The sequence below is a fragment of the Aotus nancymaae genome, unplaced genomic scaffold, assembly GCF_030222135.1.
Source record: "Aotus nancymaae isolate 86718 unplaced genomic scaffold, 86718_ANA_hifiasm-v0.15.2.pri h1tg000081l, whole genome shotgun sequence".
Lineage (NCBI taxonomy): Eukaryota > Metazoa > Chordata > Mammalia > Primates > Aotidae > Aotus > Aotus nancymaae.
This window is the reverse complement of record NW_026988496.1, coordinates 265001-284798: the sequence shown is the minus strand read 5'-3', so window position 1 is coordinate 284798 and position 19798 is coordinate 265001. Positions and strand designations below refer to the sequence as shown.

The window sequence follows — 19798 nt, the reverse complement described above, 5'->3', positions numbered from 1 at the left end:
AAGAATACCATTAAGAGAGTGAAAAGATAACCCACAGGATGGGAGAAAATATTTGCAAATTACATATCTTAAAAGGGACTTGTATCCAGAATATATAAAGAATCCTTGCAACTCAACAATAAAAAGACAAAAAAATTGAAATAGGCACCAATATTAATTGATATTTCTCTAGAGAAGATAAACAAATGGCTACCGGGTAGAAGAAAAGACACTCATTATTATTATCTACTAGGGAAATGCAAATCAAAACCACAATGAGATACCAGTTCACACCCACTAGGATAGCTATAATAAAAAAGATAGACAATTGTAAGGGTTGGCAAAGATGTGAAGAAATTGGAACCTTCATACATTGCTGGTGGAAATGTAAAATGGTGCAGCCCCTTTGGAAATGTCTGGCAGTTCTTCAGAATGAGAAACATAGTTACCATATGACCCAGCACTTCCACTCATAGACATATATTCAAGAGAAGTGAAAACAGTTTTTCCATACAAAAACTTGTACATGAAGGTTCATTGTAGAATTATTCATAGTAGCCAAAAAGTGGAAACAATCTAGGTGTCCATCAACTGATGAATGGCTAAAAATGTGGTACATTAATTTAATAGGATATTATTCAGCAATGAAAAAAATAAACTTTTGATACATGCTAAAACATAATGAACTTTGAAAAAATTATACTAAGTAAAGGATAAAATACATTGGGCAAAGTGGTTAACAGTTTAAATTCAGAAATAAATATAAGATAGAAGATAATAGAAATATTTTCTAAGAAAAGAACTTCTCACATCTTAATTTGGGCCAAATGCCTAAATCACCAACCAATGCAATGTAAAAGAGAAAGGAGCCCCTAAACATTTCTATTGGCAAGTGACTATCACACTGATCTGCTGAGTAGATGAACTGCCATTTAATTCATCTTAATTGTCTTGTTTATACCACCAAGATCCTAGGCTGTTGATTATGAAGTCAAACCAGAAAGGGTATAGATCTGATAAAGTACAATTCAGACTGTTTTCCAAAGCCAAATATTAATCATTTTGAGTTTTAAAATTTTCTTCTATACCCTTGTCCTATGTTAATGTGGATATGATAGAGTTGGCCAAGTCTTAGTTCATTACAGGGTATTTGATTATGGTTAACCAAAATACTAATATTGTTTCCAACAGTTTCTATTTTTTGTTTGGTTATTGTCTAGCCTAAATCTCTTCAGTTTGAGAGATCTGAACTCATAGGCCATTATGAGTCTTTGATTTAAACCAAACAAATTTAATTAGAGGTCAGTCTTCCTAAATTGTAAGCTTTATGAGGGCAAGGACCATGTCTGTTTTGTTCATAGTGCCTGGCACAAAACTGGCACTCAATTTTTACTAAATGAATTTATAATCAGAAGAATAGCTAACCCAGTGGTTTTCCAACTTAAAAATGCATCAGAATCATATAAATAAAACAGATTGCTGGGCCTTATCCCCAGTCTTTCTGACTCAGTAAGCTTAGGGTGGGACCAAGAATTTGCATTTTGAATAAGTTTCCAGTTGATGCTGTATAATACCTGGTGAACAGTAGGTATGTAATGAATTATATTAGCTGAACGAATAAATGAATAAACATATACTTAACCAATACTCAGTAAATTGAATTTTGTTTTCTGAAGTGGAAAAGAGGTTGGAGTTGAACTCCCTTCTCTAACTTATTGGGAAATAAATGAAAAGATTCACCCCCATATATGAAATTGCTTTATACTTATTTTAATTCTGGATTAATTTTTTTTTTTTAGTCAACCAGTATATGTCATGATTTATACAAGAGCTTATTCAAAGCACATGTGAATGGCATATATGAGAAGATAACAGCAGTTACCAGAAAAGACGGTGACATCAAATCTATACCCAGGGCATGACCACCATTGGACTATGAGAAAAAATTGAGAAAATAAAAACTTAAAAGACGTGAGGCAAGACAACAATTACTTGTATTTTTAAAAGTTATTAGTAGAGTACAAATACAGACTATTTCAGTAAGTAGTCAGCACATTATCATCAAAAAGCTGATGAAACAGCTTTACTCTAGAAGCCATGGTGAAGGGAAAAGAAATAAAAATACCTTAAAAATGTTTTTTCTCCATAATTAGAAAAGAGGGCATTCTTGAGTGATAGGGAAAAAATGGCTTAGAACAATACAAAATACCAGACAGGCAGGTGAGTATGAAAGTTAATATTTAGAAATAAGAAAGTAATGCAAATTTAGGGCTCTCAATCCTCTAAATTACAGTCCTAGTGATTTTGGCTCCCTTGAAAACCTATAGGTAGTGAATGTGTAGAAAAAATTTAAATGATGTAGCTGGGTAGGTCAAGTCTCAACATTATATTAATCTAGCTTGGAACATGCACTTCAAGTTGTAAACATATAATGAACTTATAAGTAATATTGGGTGACTATCAACAATTATAAAATGTTTATCCAATAACTCTCAACCAAATCAAAGATTATTTACTAACAATGCAAGTATAACTATTCAGTACTGAATGTAGTTCTTTCACCTTTCAAATAGGAAAATGTTCATATTATTCAAATTATTTGAGAAAACTAAAGTGAACACAAGACTCTTTCTTATTCTATTGCTGTACTTATTTTTTGTGTGTGCCAATTTTAAGTAGTTATATTTAAGACATTGCATTTTCCACTTACAATACAGTGTTTATAAAGTGCAATGTTATTTCCTTCCCATATGCATATGTTCCATATTCAAGTATTGAGAATGCCCAGTAACTTACTATAGCAGCTGAACTTTTTTAAACTGCCACAGAATTTGCTACAAATTTAGGTCCTTCAGTGTTTTACATGTGTGGAACAATGCTACATCTATACTTGGGTTGGCTTAATCAACCTCTTCAATGGTGGGCCCTGAGGAAGCACCACCAGAGGGAGGAGCTCCACCACCAGAGAATCCCCCAGGCATTCCTCCTGGCATGCCTCCTGCACTCTGGTACAGCTTGGTGATGATGGGGTTGCAGACTTCCTCCAGCTCTTTTTGCTGATGTTCAAATTCTTCCTTCTCAGCAGTCTGATTCTTATTGAGCCAGTTGATAATTTCATTACACCTGTCCAGAATCTTCTGTTTGTCCTCATCGTTAATCTTGCGTTGAAGTTTCTCATCTTTGACAGCTGCTTTCATGTTGAATGCATAGGACTCAAGTGAACTCTTAGATGATACTTTGTCCCTCTGCTTCTCATCTTCAGCTTTGTACTTCTCAGCTTCCTGGACCATACATTCAATGTCTTCCTTGCTCAAGCGGCCCTTGTCATTAGTGATAGTAATCTTGTTCTCTTCTCCTGTACTCTTATCTACAGCAGATACATTGAGGATGCCATTGGCATCAATGTCAAAAGTGACTTCAATCTGAGGAACACATTGGGGTGCAGGAGGTATGCCTGTGAATTCAAACTTGCCAGGCAGGTTACAATCCTTAGTCATGGCACGCTCACCTTCATAAACCTGAATAAGCACACCAGGCTGGTTGTCAGAATAGGTAGTGAAGGTCTGTGTCTTCCTGGTAGGAATGGTAGTATTACGCTTGATGAGGACAGTCATTACTCCACCAGCAGTTTCAATACCAAGGGAAAGAGGAGTGACATCCAAAAGCAGCAAATCTTGAACATTTTCAGACTTGTCTCCAGACAGGATGGTGGCCTGGACAGCTGCACCATAAGCAACAGCTTCATCAGGGCTGATGCTCTTACTCAGTTCTTTTCCATTGAATAAGTCTTAGAGAAGCTTCTGAATCTTGGGGATGTGAGTAGAACCACCAACCAGGACAGTATCATGAATCTGTGACTTGTCTAGTTTGGCATCTTGAAGGACCTTCTCTATGGAGTCCAGGGTGCCATGGAACAGGTCAGCATTCAATTCTTCAAATTGGGTATGGGTAATGGAGGTACACCAGTCGATTCCTTCATAGAGAGAATCGATCTCAATACTGGCCTGGGTGCTAGAAGAGAGAGTACACTGAGCACACTCACAAGCAGTATGGAGGTGTCTTACTGCTCTCTTGTTCTCACTTATGTCCTTCTTATGCTTGTGCTTGAACTCAGCAATAAAATGGTTGATCATTTGGTTATCAAAATCTTCTTCACCCAAGTGGGTGTCTCCGGCTGTAGACTTGACCTCAAAGATTCCATCCCCAATAGTGAGGATTGACACATCAAAAGTGCCACCTCCCAGGTCAAAGATTAACACATTTCTTTCTGCTCCAACCTTTTTGTCTAAGCTGTAGGCAATAGCAGCAGCATTTGGCTCATTAATAATTCTAAGTACATTGAGACCAGCAATAGTTCCAGCATCTTTGGTAGCCTGACGCTGAGAGTCATTAAAATAAGCTGGCACTGTGACCACAGCATTGGTAACAGTCTTCCAAGGTAGGCTTCTGCAATTTCCTTCATCTTTGTCAGAACCATAGAGGATACCTCCTCTGGATAGAAGCTTTTGGTCTCTCCGTTGTATTCTACTTGGACCTTGGGCCTGCCAGCATCATTCACCACCATGAAGGGCCAATGTTTCATATCAGACTGGACAACATCATCATCAAATCTGCATCCAATCAGATGTTTGGCATCAAAAACCATGTTGGTGGGGTTCATTGCAACTTGATTCTTTGTGGCAACACCGATCAATAGTTCAGTGTCTGTAAAGGCGACATAGCTTGGAGTGATTCAGTTTCCCTGATCATACACAAAGCAATTATTTCTACTTTTCCATGCTAGAAAACACCCATACAAGAGTAGGTGGTGCCAAGATCAATACAAACGGCAGGACCCTTCGACATGGTTGCTGGCATGTAGGCCTGGCCCCAACAATGAAGAAAGCCACAGGAATCCCGAGAGCTGCAGCAGAGTTCGATGAGTGCCATACTTATTCTTGCATAAATATAAATGCCATAGGGTATTTGATGAGTGTACTCAAGTTACTTCAAATTAAGCTTCAAGCATTGGCTCACTGTCCTTCTAAATGGTTTCTAATTCCTTTAAAAAAACAAAGCAAGGTAGTGACATGCCTTAGTCCCACCTACTCCTGGAGACTGAGGTAGGAGGATTGCATGAATCCAGGATTTTGTGCCTGTGAATAGCCACTGCACTCCAGCCTGGACAACATAGTGAAACCCCAGTGCTAAAAAACTAAAACAGAAAAAAAAAACAAAAATAAAACTCCAAATTTCCATTTCACGTCTCCTCTTCCAGAGGCATTTCAATACTGTAAGCTATCATAATTCTGTTCCGAAAGCAGGAGGAGTGGTTTTAAGCTTTTCATAAAATGTGCTTCTAAAAGGCCAAATCAGTATTTTCTCAACTTGGAGATCCTGAAACCAAATTACTTCCTAGAGTTTTAAAAACAAGCTATGGAAGCTTATGTTAACTATTTCTTTGTATAATGTAACCACTCTCTATTCTCACCTGCAGGAAAAATTAAGAGGCTACAAACATGGTATTTAGTGACTTCCAATATCTCCCAGACTGATTTAGATGTTTCTCCCTCTATGTGTCCACAACACCTTTTGCATATCTTGTTAAAGAAAAAAATTATTCAATGATACTTGTTACAGTATGGTAAGGAAGACTTTATTCAGGACCATTGTTAATAGGTACAGGAACCACTGCAATGAGGTCTTGCAGTAAAGGAGAGAGATTGGGTTCCCCTCCAAATACAACATAAGCAAGTGGGAATTTATGGCTAAGGGGTGGAAAATTACTAAAAGGAAACATCAGAGGTAGGGATTCTGACTAAATCATCCTAACAGGATTCTTGCTGAAGACAGGCCAGGGTGATTGGATGTCACCTGGGGGTGATAGAAGATGAGGAGCTTGATCAGATGTGAAGGATGATCAGATATCAAGCATAGGGGTTTCTGGCTAAAGTGACTTAGCAGGGTTCTCTTCCTAAAACTGGATTTTACAAGGAAGTGCACAAATGGGCCTAGGAAAAGGTTCAGAAGCTCACCTAAAGTTTGGCCAAGCAAAGACTTTTTGCTTGAAGTCAGTCTAGTTTTACAAAGAAAATTAATTCCAAAATCACATCAGTCCTAATAAGAGAAACTCAGGGTTTCAATTTCTTGTTATCAGATGCAAGTTACTTTCCTTCTAAAATTAGTGAAGTAGTTTGGTCCAGAAAAAGGAAAGCTATATGCAAAATGACTACTATAAAGGCAATTCAAACAATCTACTCCATGACTTGTTATATTATTTGTAAAAAGGCCATGAGCTCATGCAGGTTATATAGAACTAAAGGTAAGTTAAACCATGTTAAATAATCCCTAGTTGTTTCATCACCTGACTCTCAGCTGAGATTGACAGTCTATGGAATTCCACCTGAAAAATAAATGGCTCAAATTAAACTCAGGGTGTGAAACAAAATAAATGACCCAACAAAGTCTGATTCCAAAAGAATGTTCTTAAACATGGCAATATCCCAGCTAATGTCCCAAGTAGTATCTTACCTGCTTTATTTCACTTTTTAACTGCATGATCCCAGTTCGTTCTGTTTTGGTTGCTCCAACAGCACCAATCTCATGGATAGAAATAGCAGGACTGACATTTGAATCAGTGGGACGAACTATATAATACAAGAGATTAAAGAGAAAGAGAGAGGATAATAAGGTTACATTTCTTCCCCATCATGTTTAAAAAAATTTTGATATATATCCTTATTTTTAACTTAATTTAAAAACTATAACCTCGCTATTTGAAATGTGGTCCACGGACCAGCAGCATCAGTACCATCTAGGAACTTGTTAGTAAAATCTCAGGTCCCACTGCAGAGCTACTGAATCAGAATCTGCATTTTAGCAAGATCCCCAGCTTGAAACACACTGCTTTTTAACTTTGTTTTAGCACTCCAAAGTCTGACACCCATCCATCTGACTGTATATCTATTTACCCTAACCCTGAAAGTTGAGCACGAGAGATGACCACTTCTCATTTGCTTTGCTGCTTTAGGTATGCAATGCCAAATCAAACCAAAACCACAAATGCAGGTGGACTATTAATTTGTAAGTTTAAAATTGAAGGGATACATTAGATGTACCGTAAGCAGCTACACACATACACACATAATACAACACTGTAAGAGCTACTGAATTATCGCCAATTAGAATACAAGAAGGTTTCAGATGATATGGGTTGCTAGTTGTCCTAAAGTGGAGACATAGGATAATGTGAGGAAATCAATAAAACAGTTAAAAATGAAACATGGGCCGGGTGTGGTGGCTCACACCTGTAATCCCAGCACTTTGGGAGGCTGAGGCGGGTGCATCACAAGGTCAGGAGATTGAGACCATCCTGGCCAACATGGTGAAACCCCATCTCTACTAAAAATACCAAAATTAGCTGGGTGTGGTGGTGTGCACCTGTAATCCCAGCTACTTGGGAGGCTGAAGCATGAGAATAGCTTGAACTGGGAGGCGGAGGTTGCAGCGAGCTGAGATCGCGCCACTGTACTCCAGCTTGGCGACAGAGTGAGACTCCATCGCAAAACAAAACAGAAAAGAAAAGAAAAGAAAGATGATAGCAGTCAATCCACTTAGTTAATATATCATTTAAGGAAAAATATAGTGGTTTCCAAATCTTGTTCCAGAAGACAGCCTGGTTTCTTTTTTTTTTTTAATTTTTAATTTTAATTTTAATTTTTTTTAAAGATGGGGTTTCTCCATGTTGGTGAGGCTGGTCTTGAACTCCCACCCTCAGGTAATCCGCCCGCCTCAGCCTCCCAAAGTGCTGGGATTACAGGTGTGAGCCACCGCGGCCAACTGGTTTCTGTTTTATATATTTGAGTTTATTTATTTGGGGCAAAAGCTTCCTGTGATGAAGGAAAAACATTTTAAAACCAATGAAACACTTAAACAAAACAGTATGAAATGAAAATGCAGTTATTCAATCTCACCACTTCGTTCCACTCCAAACTCCTTGCCGCTGAGAATGTGATGCAGGAGATTCTTCATGGCTGAAGGACTGAGATTCATCAGGCCCTCCATGGCTTCCTCAGCTAGTCAGCAGAAATGTTAGAACAGAAGGAGTTCTAATTTGCCTGCCATGCCCTCTCTATATTTTCTCTATTTGATTTCTTACTTAGAATTCCTGAGTCACTTGATTGGAAGAACAGAATTATAAAATAAATTGGTAGCACCCTACTGCTTAGGTATTCTTACTGCCATAGATTTTTAATTATTTAAGGACTGACTATCCAGTTTGTGGATTAGCCAGATAATTGATTTCTTCTTCACACCCCCTCCACACCATTAGGGTACTTAGTAAAATCTTTATTTGAAGGTGGGAAGAATGAAAGAAGAACCATGGAAATGGAGGCCATTCAGAGAAAAGCAATGAATGTATATGTGCTGATAGACTAAAATAATTAAAACTTCTCAGTCTGGAAATAATAAAGACTTAGAATAGATTTGAATCCATGAAATTATGAATATAAGAGGAAAACTTGAACTTGTTAATCAACATCATACATTATTAAAAGTTGACTACATGCAGGTCATCATTTTAAGTAACATTAGTACAAGCAGGTATGATGACATGATACCTAATCTTGAGAGTCTGACTATCTCTTTGGGAGTGATGGAACATGTAAACAAGATAAACAACAATAAAACATTGCATATACTATGTGCCAAATGAGAGGTACAGACAATAAGTGCCTTTGAAATCAATGGAGACATCAATTTCCAAGGACCGAGACTGACAAAGTTAGTGGGAAGTACCGTGGGAGTAGAAGATAAAGGCCAGACTGTTGAGGGTATTAAATATCAGACCCAGGGATCTTGACTTTATCCTATAAGGAGTAAAGAGCTGTGGTTTTCATGAATCCATAGGAAAACAAGAAATATAACAGGCGATTAAGGAAAAGTGAACATTCAGGGGCTTATCCCTTATTGAGGTTTATTATTAAGCAATCACACCCTCTTGTAAAACATCCCTTGATACTCACAACTACAGAATACTACATCATGTTTATCTATAACAATGTACTGAACTGGAAACCATTTGCAATCAGGTAGACTCAGACTCAAACTCCACTATTTACTAGCTATGTTACTTTGGGGAAGTCAGTTAACCTTCTTTAGTTTCAGTTTATTTATTGGTAAAAGTGACACAATAATACCTTCCTCTCCAGAGGATTCTTGTAAGGATTAAATGACACAATTTATGTAAATATAAAGCAAAAAGCATAGTATCTGGCATATGGTAGGTGTAAAATAATTGTTAGCTCTCTTCCAGCAAAGAGTTATTTAAATATAAATTATCTCATGTTTTTGAGTTAGGTTTGACTCAAACTGATAAATTTAGCTACTTGTTTACAGCTCGATTAAAAGTCTTTTGGGAGAAATTTAACAGACAGAATGGCTAAAATTGAGTTTTGCAATTTTGATTTTATTTTTCTGTGCCATCCCTATCTGTATTATTTTGCCATTCTTGTTGAAATCAAACAAATACTAATGGAATAAGGAATCATGCCATAAGGGTCTATTTTTCCCCTTCATACTTTATACTATTCTGCCTTACAGCTTTTATAGGCCCCAACTATTCTTCTAACTAAAACTTTTATCTTGCCAAATATACCTATAGTTAATTTCACATAGAGTCTTGTCAGATAGATGTTAATAAAAACATCATTTTCCTTTACTGAATCATGATGGTGACTAAACAGAATACTGACACCATGATCCACTGATGTAGTGACTCATTCTTGGTATACAGAAGCTCCACTGCCTAAATCTGAACCCAACCCAGTCTGTTACACTCAAGTACTCTCCAGAGTGAGAGAAATGAAGCTAGCAAAGAGTGATAAGTTAAGAAGGATTTGGAGTGAAGAACCCCCAAAAGATGGCATTCTGAAGCTGCAGAACTGATACACAAATGTGTCATCTTATTAGCTCCTTGACTTGTATAAATAGTGACTAACAGGGGAACAAGTTTGCCATATCCAGCTTCTGAACTCCATAGACCTACATCAGAAGTGGATTCTACCTAAAATAGTTACTGAATTAAGTACCTGAGCATCGAAGGGAGTGGGCCAGCTCTGTTGCCATAACTTGTATGATCAGACCAATTCGAAGTCGAAACATTTCGGCAAAGAGGCCAGGCTGGGTTCGCATATACATGGCAAGATATACCATTATTTCCTGCACAGAGTAGACATAGACAAAAAAATGGCCTAGATCTCACAATGCCTATTTTGTTGTCTTTGGAAATTGCTAGATCAATTGAGAACAAACTTTAAAATATCAATCACCAGATTAGGCTTTATAATTCTTCTCACCTGTGTAAGGATTGAAATGCTCATATCCCCTTCACTGGCTTCATCTATCAGCTGAGTGAGCACCTCATAGGGCAAAGGTCTGAGGAAGAAGACAGTGAAGAAAGACAATATTCTACAATCACTTAATTGTAAATATGTTGAAAAAATGAAGCAGCTTTACCCAAGTCCAAGTCACTGCCTCAACATTTCATCATAGTAGCATTCTGATTCTTTCAAACTTCAAAGCTCATTCATTGCCTCCTGAAACCACTCTGGCCCATAGCAACTCAGAGGAGCTCTGCTCTCTTCTTTTCCTCCTTCAAAATGTATTTAAAATTCACACCATGATGTTCTTCTAGACTAGTCTTTTATAGTTAGCTTTTAACATCTGACAAGTAACTATTATGGCTACAAAGTACTAAATTAATTTTAAGCAGTGCTTTTTTGGTAATACACAATGTTTCTACATATTTATGGGGTACATGTGATGTTTTGTTACATACATAGGATGTGTAATGATCAAGTCAGGGTTCTTAAGGTACCCATCACCTTGAGCATTTACCATTTCTTTGGGCTGGGAACATTTCAAGTCCTCTCTTCAGGTTATTTTGAAATATACAATACATTGTTGTTAACAATAGTCACCCTACTCTGCTAGTGAACATTAGAATGTATTTCTTCTTTAACTAACATCTCTTCAGCATCCCACTCCAACAATGGAATACTAGCTGTGTCTTTTTGAAACCATTTTATTAATTTACAATCACACTTGATAGAGTTATTTGATTTTCTATAGCTTCATCAATTCACACATGTGCACTCACACATGCACACACACACATATACACACAAGTTTACACACATCCTTCCACACTTCTGATTCTCCTGATGACACAAAGCACTCTGGGGCATGAACCATGCCATCTTCTTTGGATTGCCTATAGTGTCACAAAACTGATACAAAAAATATTCTTTTTGCCAGAAGCATGATTTTATGGGTTGATTTGTGTCCTCTCCTCAAATTCTTTTCTTTAAATTTTTTAAAAAAATTTTGTGGGTATACAGTGTGTGTATATATTTCTGGAGTGCATTAGATATTTTGATACGGGCATTTGACATAATAATCACATCAGGGTAAATGGGGTATCCATCTAATCAAGAATTTATCTTTTGTGTTACAAACAATCCAATTATACTTTTAGTTATTTTAAAATGCACAATTAAATTATTTTGACCATAGTCTTCCTATTGTGCTATCAAATACTAGATCTTATTCATTCTCTTCAACTATTTTTTGTACCCTTTAACCATCCCCATCTCCCACCTCCCCCACTACCCTTCCCAGTCTTTTGGTAACCATCATTCTACTTTCTATCTCCATGAGTTCAACTGTTTTGATTTTTAGCTCCCAAAAATTAGTAAGAACATGTGAACTTTGTCTTTCTGTGTCTGGCTTACTTCCCTTGACATAATGACCTCCAGTTCCATCCATGTTGTTACAAATGACAGGATCTCATTCTTTTTTGGGTCTGGCTAGTACTCCCTTGTATATATGTACTATATTTTCTTGATCTATTCATCTACTGAGGACACTTAGGTTGCTTCTAAATCTTGGCTATTGTGAATACTGATGAAATAAACATAGGAGTGCAGATATTTCATCAATATACCAATTTCCTTTCTTTGGGGTATATACCCAGCAGTAGGATTGCTGGATTGTATGGTAGCTCTATTTTTAGCTTTTTTCAGAAACCTCCAAACTGTTCTCCACAGTAGTTGTACTAATTTACATTCCTACCAACAATATATGAGGGTTCCCTTTTCTCCATATCCTTGCTAACATTTGTTATTGCTTGTCTTTTGGATAAAAGCCATTTGAACTGGAGTGAGATGATACTTCATTGTAGTTTTGATTTGCATTTCTCTGATGATCAATGACGTTGAGTACCTTTTCATATGCATGTTTGCCATTTGTACATCTTCTTTTGAGAAATGTCTATTCAGACCTTTTGCCCATTTTTAAAGCAGACTATTGGAATTTTTTCCTATAGAGTTGTTTGAGGTCCTTATATATTCTGGTTATTACTCCCTTATCAGATGGGTAGTTTGCAAATATTGTCTCCTATTCTGTGGGTTGTCTCTTCACATTGCTGACTGATTCCTTTGCTGTGTAGAAGCTTTATAACTTGTTCTGATCTCATATGACCATTTTTGCTTTGGTTGCCTGGGCTTGTGGGGTATTACTCAAGAAATCTTTTCCCAGTCCAATGTTGTGGAGAGTTTCTCCAATATTTTCTTGTAGTAGTTTCATGGCTTGAAGTCTTAGATTTAAGTCCTTATTCCATTTCGATTGGATTTTTGTATGGAGAGAGATAGGGGTCTAGTTTCATTCTTCTGCATAGGGATATCCAGTTTTCCCAGAACCATTTATTGAAGAGATTGTCCTTTTCACAGTGTATGTACTTGTAACTTCTGTCAAAAATGAATTCACTGTAGATCTATGGATTCCTTTCTGGGTTCTTTATTCTGTTACATTGGTCTATGTGTCTTGCTGTTTTTATGCCAGTACCATACTTTTTTGGTCACTATCACTCTGTAGTATAATTTGAAGTCAGGTAATATAATTCCTCCAGTTTTATTCTTTTTGCTCAGTGTAGCTTTGGCTAGTCTGAGTCTTTTGTGGTTCCATATAAATTTCAGGATTGTTTTTCTATTTCAGTGAAGAATATCCTTGATATTTTAATAGGGATTGCATAGAATCTGTAGATTGCTTTGGGTAATATGGACATTTTAATATATTGATTCTTCCAATCTATGAACATGAAAGGTCTTTCAATTTTTTAGTGTCCTTTATGTTTCATCAATGTTTTATAGTTTTCATTGTAGAGATCTTTCACTTATTTGGTTAATTCCTAGTATTTTATTTTATTTATAGTTACTGTAAATTGGATTACTTTCTTGATTTCTTTCTCAGACTGTCTGCTGCTGGCATATGGAAATGCTACTACTGATTTTTGTATGTTGATTTTGTATCCTGCAACTTTTCTGAATTTATCAGTTCTAATGCTTTTTGGTGTGGAATCTTTTTTCCAAATATAAGATCATATCATCAGCAAAGAAGGATAACTTGAATTCTTCCTTTCCAGTTTGGATGCCTTTAATTTCTTTCTCTTATCTGATTGTTTTAGCTATGAATTCCAGTAGTATGTTGAATAACAGTGGTGAAAGTGGGTATCCTTGTTGTGTTCCAGATTTAAGAGGAAAGGCTTTCAGTTTTTTCCCCATTCAGAATGATAGTAACCATGAGTCTGCTGTATATGGCTTTTATTGTATGTTCCTTCTATACCCAGTTTTTACAGGCTTTTTTTTTTAAATCATGAAGGGATGTTGGATTTTATCAAATGCTTTTTCAGCATTAATTGAAATGATCATATGCTTTTCATCTTTCATTCTGTGGACATGATGTATCACATTAATTGATTTGTGTATGTTAACCATCCTTGAATCCCTGGTACAAATCCCACTTGGTCATGATAAATGATCTTTTTAATGTGTTGTTGAATTCAGTTTGCTAGTATTTTGTTGAGAATTTTTGCATCAATGCTTATCAGGAATATTGGCTTGCAGTTTTCTTTTTATAGTGTGTCTTTGTCTGGTTTGGATATTGGGGTAATACGGGCCTCATAGAAGGAGTTTGGAAGTATTCCCTACTCCTCTAATTTTCAGAATAGTTTGAGTAGGATCGGCATTAGTTCTTATTTAAATGTTTGGTAATATTTAGCAGTGAAACCATCAGATTCTGGGCTTTTCTTTGCTGGAAGACTTTTTAAGTATGGCTTTGATTTTTTACTTGTTATTGGTCTATTCAGGTTTTGGGTTTCTGCATAGGTCAATCTTGGTTGGTTGTATGTATCTATTAATTTAACCATTTCTCCTAGTTCCAATTTATTGGCATATAGTTGCTCACAGTAGTCTCTAATGATCCTAATTATCTCTTTCTTTGTTTCAATTTAATTTATTTCTGCTCTGATCTTTATTTATTTTCTTTCAATTCTGGGTTTGGTTTGCCTTTCCTTTCTAGTTAAGATGCATTGTTGGGTTGTATATTTGAGGTTTTTCTACCTTTTCATTGGTGCTTATAGCTATAGTCTTTTCTCTTAGTACTGCTTTCATCATATCTCATAGGTTTTGGTATGTTGTATTTCCATTATTATTTATTTTAAGAAATTTATAAATTTTCTTCTTAATTTTTTTATTGACCCACTAGTCATTCAGGAGCATATTATTTAATTTCCATATGTTTGTATAGTTTCCAAAATTCCTCTTGATGTTGATTTCTAATTTTATTCCATTGTGGTCACAGAGGTACTTGATATCTTCATTCTTGGGGTAATTTTTAAAGACTTATTTTGTGGCCTAACATATGGTATATCCTTGAAAATAATCCATGTGCTGAGGAGAAGAATGTGTATACTGCAGCCATTTAATGAAATGTCTTGTGAATATCTATTAGGTCCATTTGGTCTATACTGCAGATAAAGTCTGGTATTTATTACCTGTCTGGATGAACTGTCCAATGTTGAAAGTGGGGTGATGAAGTCTCCAGCTATTATTATATTGGGGTGTGTCTCTTAGCTGTAGTAATATTTACTTACTACAGCTAAGTAACACTCCAGTGTTAGGTGCATATACATTTACAATTGTTATATCCTCTTGCTGAATAGACTCATTTATCATTAATATAATGGCCTTCTTTGTCTCTTTCTACAGTTTTTGTCTTGCAGTCTATTTCATGTGATATAAGTATAGCTACTCCCACTATATTTTTGTTTCCATTGGCATGAAATATCTTTTTCTATCCCTTTATTTTCAGTTGGTATGTGTCTCTATAGGTGAAGTGTGTTTCCTGCAGGAAATAGATCATTGGGTCTTATTTTTTTTTTTAATCCATTCAGCCGCTCTGTGTCTTTTGATTGGAAAGTTTAATCAATTTGCATTCAATGTTATTATTTACAAGTAAGGACTTACTCCTGCCATTTTGTTATTTGTTTGCTGGTTATTTTGCGGTCTTCTCTTTCTTCTTTCCTTCCTTCCTATCTTCCTCTTATTAGGTGAGTGCAAAAGTAACTGCAATTTTTGCATTGTTGGAATTTGCCATTTGATACTGACATACATTCTTAAATAAATGTGGTTATGTTATACATCGTTTTAATGGGCATTTTTTTGCTAATAACTTATTACTTGCTATGGAAACGATGTTAGACAAAAAGCAAGTTCAAGTGATTTTCTTATTTGAGTTCAAAATGGGTGGTAAAGCAGTGGATACAATTCACAGTATCAATAACGCATTTGGCCCAGGAACTGCTGACAAATGCACAATGCAGTGGTGGTTCAAGAAGTTTTGCAAAGGAGACGAGAATCTTGAAGATGAGGAGCATAGAGGTGGGCCATTGAAAGTTCACAACGACCAATTGAGAGCAATCGTTGAAGCTGATTCTCTTACAACTACACAAGAAGTTGCCGGAGAACTCAACATCAACCATTCTACAGTCAGTCATTTGGCACTCGAAGTAAATTGAAAAGGTGAAAAAGCTTGATAAGTGGGTACCTCATGAGCTGAGTGAAAATTTAAAAAAATCATTTTGCAGTGTCATCTTCTCGTATTCTATGCAACAAGAATGAACCTTTCTTGATTGGATTGTGACATGCAATGAAAAGTGGATTTTACATGACAACCAGCGATAACCAGTTCAGTGGTTGGACTGAGAAGAAACTCGAAAGCACTTCCCAAAGCCAAACCTGCACCCCAAAAAAGTCATAGTCACTGTTTGGTGGTCTGCTGCCCATCTGATCCACTACAGCTTTCTGAATCACAGTGAAACCATTACATCTGAGAAATATGCTCAGCAAATCCATGAGATGCACTAAAAAACTGCAGTGTCTGCAGCTGGCATTGGTCAACAGAAAAGGCCCAATTCTTTTCCATGTCAACACCTGAGCACACGTCACACAACCAACGCTTCAAAAGTTAAATGAATGGGCTAAGAAGTTTTGCCTCATCCACCATATTCACCTGACTTCTTGCCACCTGACTACCACTTCTTCAAGCATCTCGACAACTTTTTGCAGAGAAAACACTTCCACAACCAGCAGGACACGAAAAATGCTTTCCAAGAGTTTGTTGAATCTCAAAGCATGGATTTTTATGCTACAGGAATAAACATACTTATTTCCCATTGGCAAAAATGTGTTGATTGTAATGGTTCCTATTTTGATTAATAAAGATGTGTTTGAGCTAGTTAAAATGATTTAAAATTGTCTGAAACTGCAATTACTTTTGCACCAATCAAATAGTGACCGTATTGGTGTGTTTTAATTTCTTTTTATTTTTTGTGTATCTGTTGTTGTATGTTTTTTGATTTGAGGTTCCCATCAGGCTTGCAAATAATATCTTATAATCCATTATTTTAAACTGATGACAACAGAACACTGATTGCATAAACAAACTAACAAATAAGCAAAGAGAAAACTAATGAAGAATCTATCCCTTAATTTTGTCCCCATGCTTTTCACTGTTTGTTGTCTGTATTTGTATTTTATTGTACTATGTCTTGAAAAATTGTTGCAGTTATTATTTTTGATTAGTTCATCCTAAACTTTCTACTCAAGATATGAGTAGTTTACACACCATAATTACAATGTTACTCTCTGTACTTGCTATTATCAGTGAGTTTTGTACCTTCAGATGATTTCTGATTGTTCATTAACATCCTTTTCTTTCAGGTTGAAAAACTCCCTTTAGTATTTCTTTAGGACAGGTCTAGTGTTGATGAAGTCCCTCAGCTTCTGTTTGTTTGGGAAAGTCTTTATTTCTCCTTCATGTTTGATAGACATTTTCAATGGATGCACTATTCTAGAATACATTTTTTTTCCTTCAGTACTTTATTTTACTTTATTATTATTATTTTTTGAGATGAAGTCTTGCTCTGTTGCCCAGGCTGGAGTGCAGTGGTGCGATCTTGGCTCACTGCAGCCTCCACCTCCCAGGTTCAAGCAATTCTCCTGCCTCAGCCTCCCAAGTAGCTGGGACTACAGGTGTGCACCACCATGCCTGGCTAATTTTTTGTTTTTAGTAGAGATGGGGTTTCACCATGTTGGCTAGGCTGGTCTCGAACTCCTGACCTCAGGTGATCCACCTGCCTTGGCCTCCCAAAGTGCTTGGATTACAGGTGTGAGCCACCACACCTGACTACCTTCAGCACTTTAAATATGTGATGCCACTCTCTCCTGGCCTGTAAGGTTTCCACTGAAAAGTCTGCTGCCAGATGTATTGGAACTCCTTTGAATGTTATTTGTTTTTTTTTTCTCTTGCTGCTTTTATGATCCTTTCTTTATCCTTGACCTTTGGGAGTTTATTAAATGTCTTGAGGTAGTCTTTGTTGGGTTAAATCTGTTTGGTGTCCTATAACCTTATTATACTTAGATATTGATATTGTTTTCTAGGTTTGGGAAGTTCTCTGTTATTATCCCTTTGAACAAATGTTCTACCCTGATCTCTCTATCTCTTCTTTAAGGATAATAACTCTTCAATTTGCCCTTTTGTGGCTATTTTCTAGATCTTGTAGGTGTGCTTCATTCTTTTTTATTCCTTTTCTTTCGTCTCCTTTGAGTTTGTATTTTCTGATAGCCTGTCTTCAAGGTCACTAATTCTTTCTTCTGCTTGATCAATTCTGCTGTTAAAACACTCTGATGCACTCTTCAGTATGTCAACTGCATTTTCAACTCCAAAATTTCTGCTTGATTCTTTTAAATAATTTCAATCTATTTGTTAAATTCATCTGATAGGATTCTGAATTACATTTCTGTGTTATCTTCTTGAGTTTCCTCAAAACAGCTATTTTGAATTCTCTGTCTGAAAGGTCACATATGTCTGTCTTTCTGGAATTGGTCCCTGGTGCTTTATTTAGTTTGTTTGGTAAGGTCATGCTTTCCTGGATGGTCTTGGGTCTTGTGGGTGTTCATGTGTCTAGGCAATGAAGAGTTAGATATTTATCGTTGTCTTCACAGTTTGGGCTTGTTTGTACCTGTCCTTCTTGGGAAGGCTTTCCAGGTATCCAAAGAGACTTACTTGTTTTGATCAATTTTTTTTGTCACTGCAACCATATCTGCTTTATGGGGAACCCGAAGCCCAGTAATGCTGTCATTCTTGCAGCCTTGTAGATGTACCACCTTGGTGGTCTTGGATCAGATCCAAAAGAATTCTCTGGATTACGAGGCAGATATTCTTGTTCTCTTCTCTTACTTTCTCCCAAACAAATGGATTCTCTCTTTCTGTGCTGAGCTGTCTGGAGCTGGGGGAGGGGCAATACAAGCACCTCTGTGGACACCACCACTGGGACTGTGCTGGGTCAGACCTGAGGCCGGCACAGCATTGGATTTCACCCAAGGACAGCAGTAGCCACTGCCTGGCTACTGTTTATGTTCACTCAAGGATCTAGGGTTCTATAATCAGCAGGTGGTGAAGCTAGTCAGGCTTGTATCCTTCCCTTCAGGGTGCAAGTTTCCTCTGGCCAGGTCCAGAGGTGCCATTAGGAAGCAGGGCCTAGAATCAGAAACCTTAGAAATCTACCTGGTGCTCTATTCTTCTGTGGCTCAGCTGGTGCCCAAGCCATAAGACAATGCCCTTCCCTCTCTCTCCTCCCCTTTCCACAAGCAGCAAAGTCTCTCCCTCAGGTTACCACCACCCTAGGCGCATCACGAGTACTGCCTGGCTACTGCTAACATTCACTTGAGGCCGAAGGGCTCTCCAGTCAGCTTGTGATGAATTCTCCTAGGCCTATAACTCACCATTCAGGGCAGTGGGTTTCTCTCTGGCCTAGGGCAGATTCAGAAATGCTGTTGATGAGTAGAGGCCTGTAATTGGGAACCTCAAGAATCTGCTTGGTGCTCTGCCCAACTGTGGCCAACCTGGTACCTAAGCTGCAAGACAAAGTCCCCTTTACTCTTCCTTCTACTTTTCTCAAGGAGTCTATCCCTATACCCACCACAGCTGGGCATGTGTTTGGTCACACCTGGAGCCAGAATGTCTGAGAGTCTCACTCAAGGCCCATGGTCATGTACTACCTGGCCACTGTGCTGATTGTTCAGGGCCCAAGGGCTCTTTAGTCATCACATGATAAATCCTGCCAAAACTGGGTCCTTCACTTCAAAGTAGCAGGTTCCCTTCTGATGCAGGGTGTGTGTCAAAATGTCATCTTGGAGCTATGGCCTAGAATGGGAGTCTGATGCTTCTGCCTGGTGGCCTAGCCTACTGTGGCTGAGCTGGTATCCAGCTTGCAAGATAAAGTCCTCTTTACTATTCCCTCTCCTCTCCTCAAGTGGAAGGAAGGATTTTCTCCTTGAGCTGCACTATATAGAGTTGGAGGAGGGGTGGCACAAGCACTCTTGCCCACCCTAGCTTATGTCTCACTACGTCGCATGTACCCCAAGTCCATTGGCTTCAA

At 37.4% G+C, this 19798-nt stretch overlaps 1 protein-coding gene and 1 pseudogene across 5 annotated transcripts in view; both read right to left on the bottom strand.

The window, feature by feature from the left end:
* The window catches only part of PHKA1 (phosphorylase kinase regulatory subunit alpha 1), a 125215-nt gene that overhangs the window by 11272 nt on the left and 94145 nt on the right, over positions 1-19798 (bottom strand). For 2 of the 5 annotated variants that reach the window (XM_064368943.1, XM_064368947.1), the window contains 6 exons: positions 10317-10395; positions 10050-10179; positions 7932-8033; positions 6490-6605; positions 6323-6361; positions 1862-1912 (listed from right to left, as the gene is read on the bottom strand). In XM_064368943.1, the coding sequence (XP_064225013.1) occupies positions 1862-1912; positions 6323-6361; positions 6490-6605; positions 7932-8033; positions 10050-10179; positions 10317-10395 (517 nt within the window). The remainder of the gene's footprint in view (positions 1-1861; positions 1913-6322; positions 6362-6489; positions 6606-7931; positions 8034-10049; positions 10180-10316; positions 10396-19798) is intronic. The other 3 variants (XM_064368946.1, XM_064368948.1, XM_064368944.1) reach the window with 2 other exon arrangements.
* Positions 1956-6314, bottom strand: LOC105705668 (heat shock cognate 71 kDa protein-like; annotated as a pseudogene).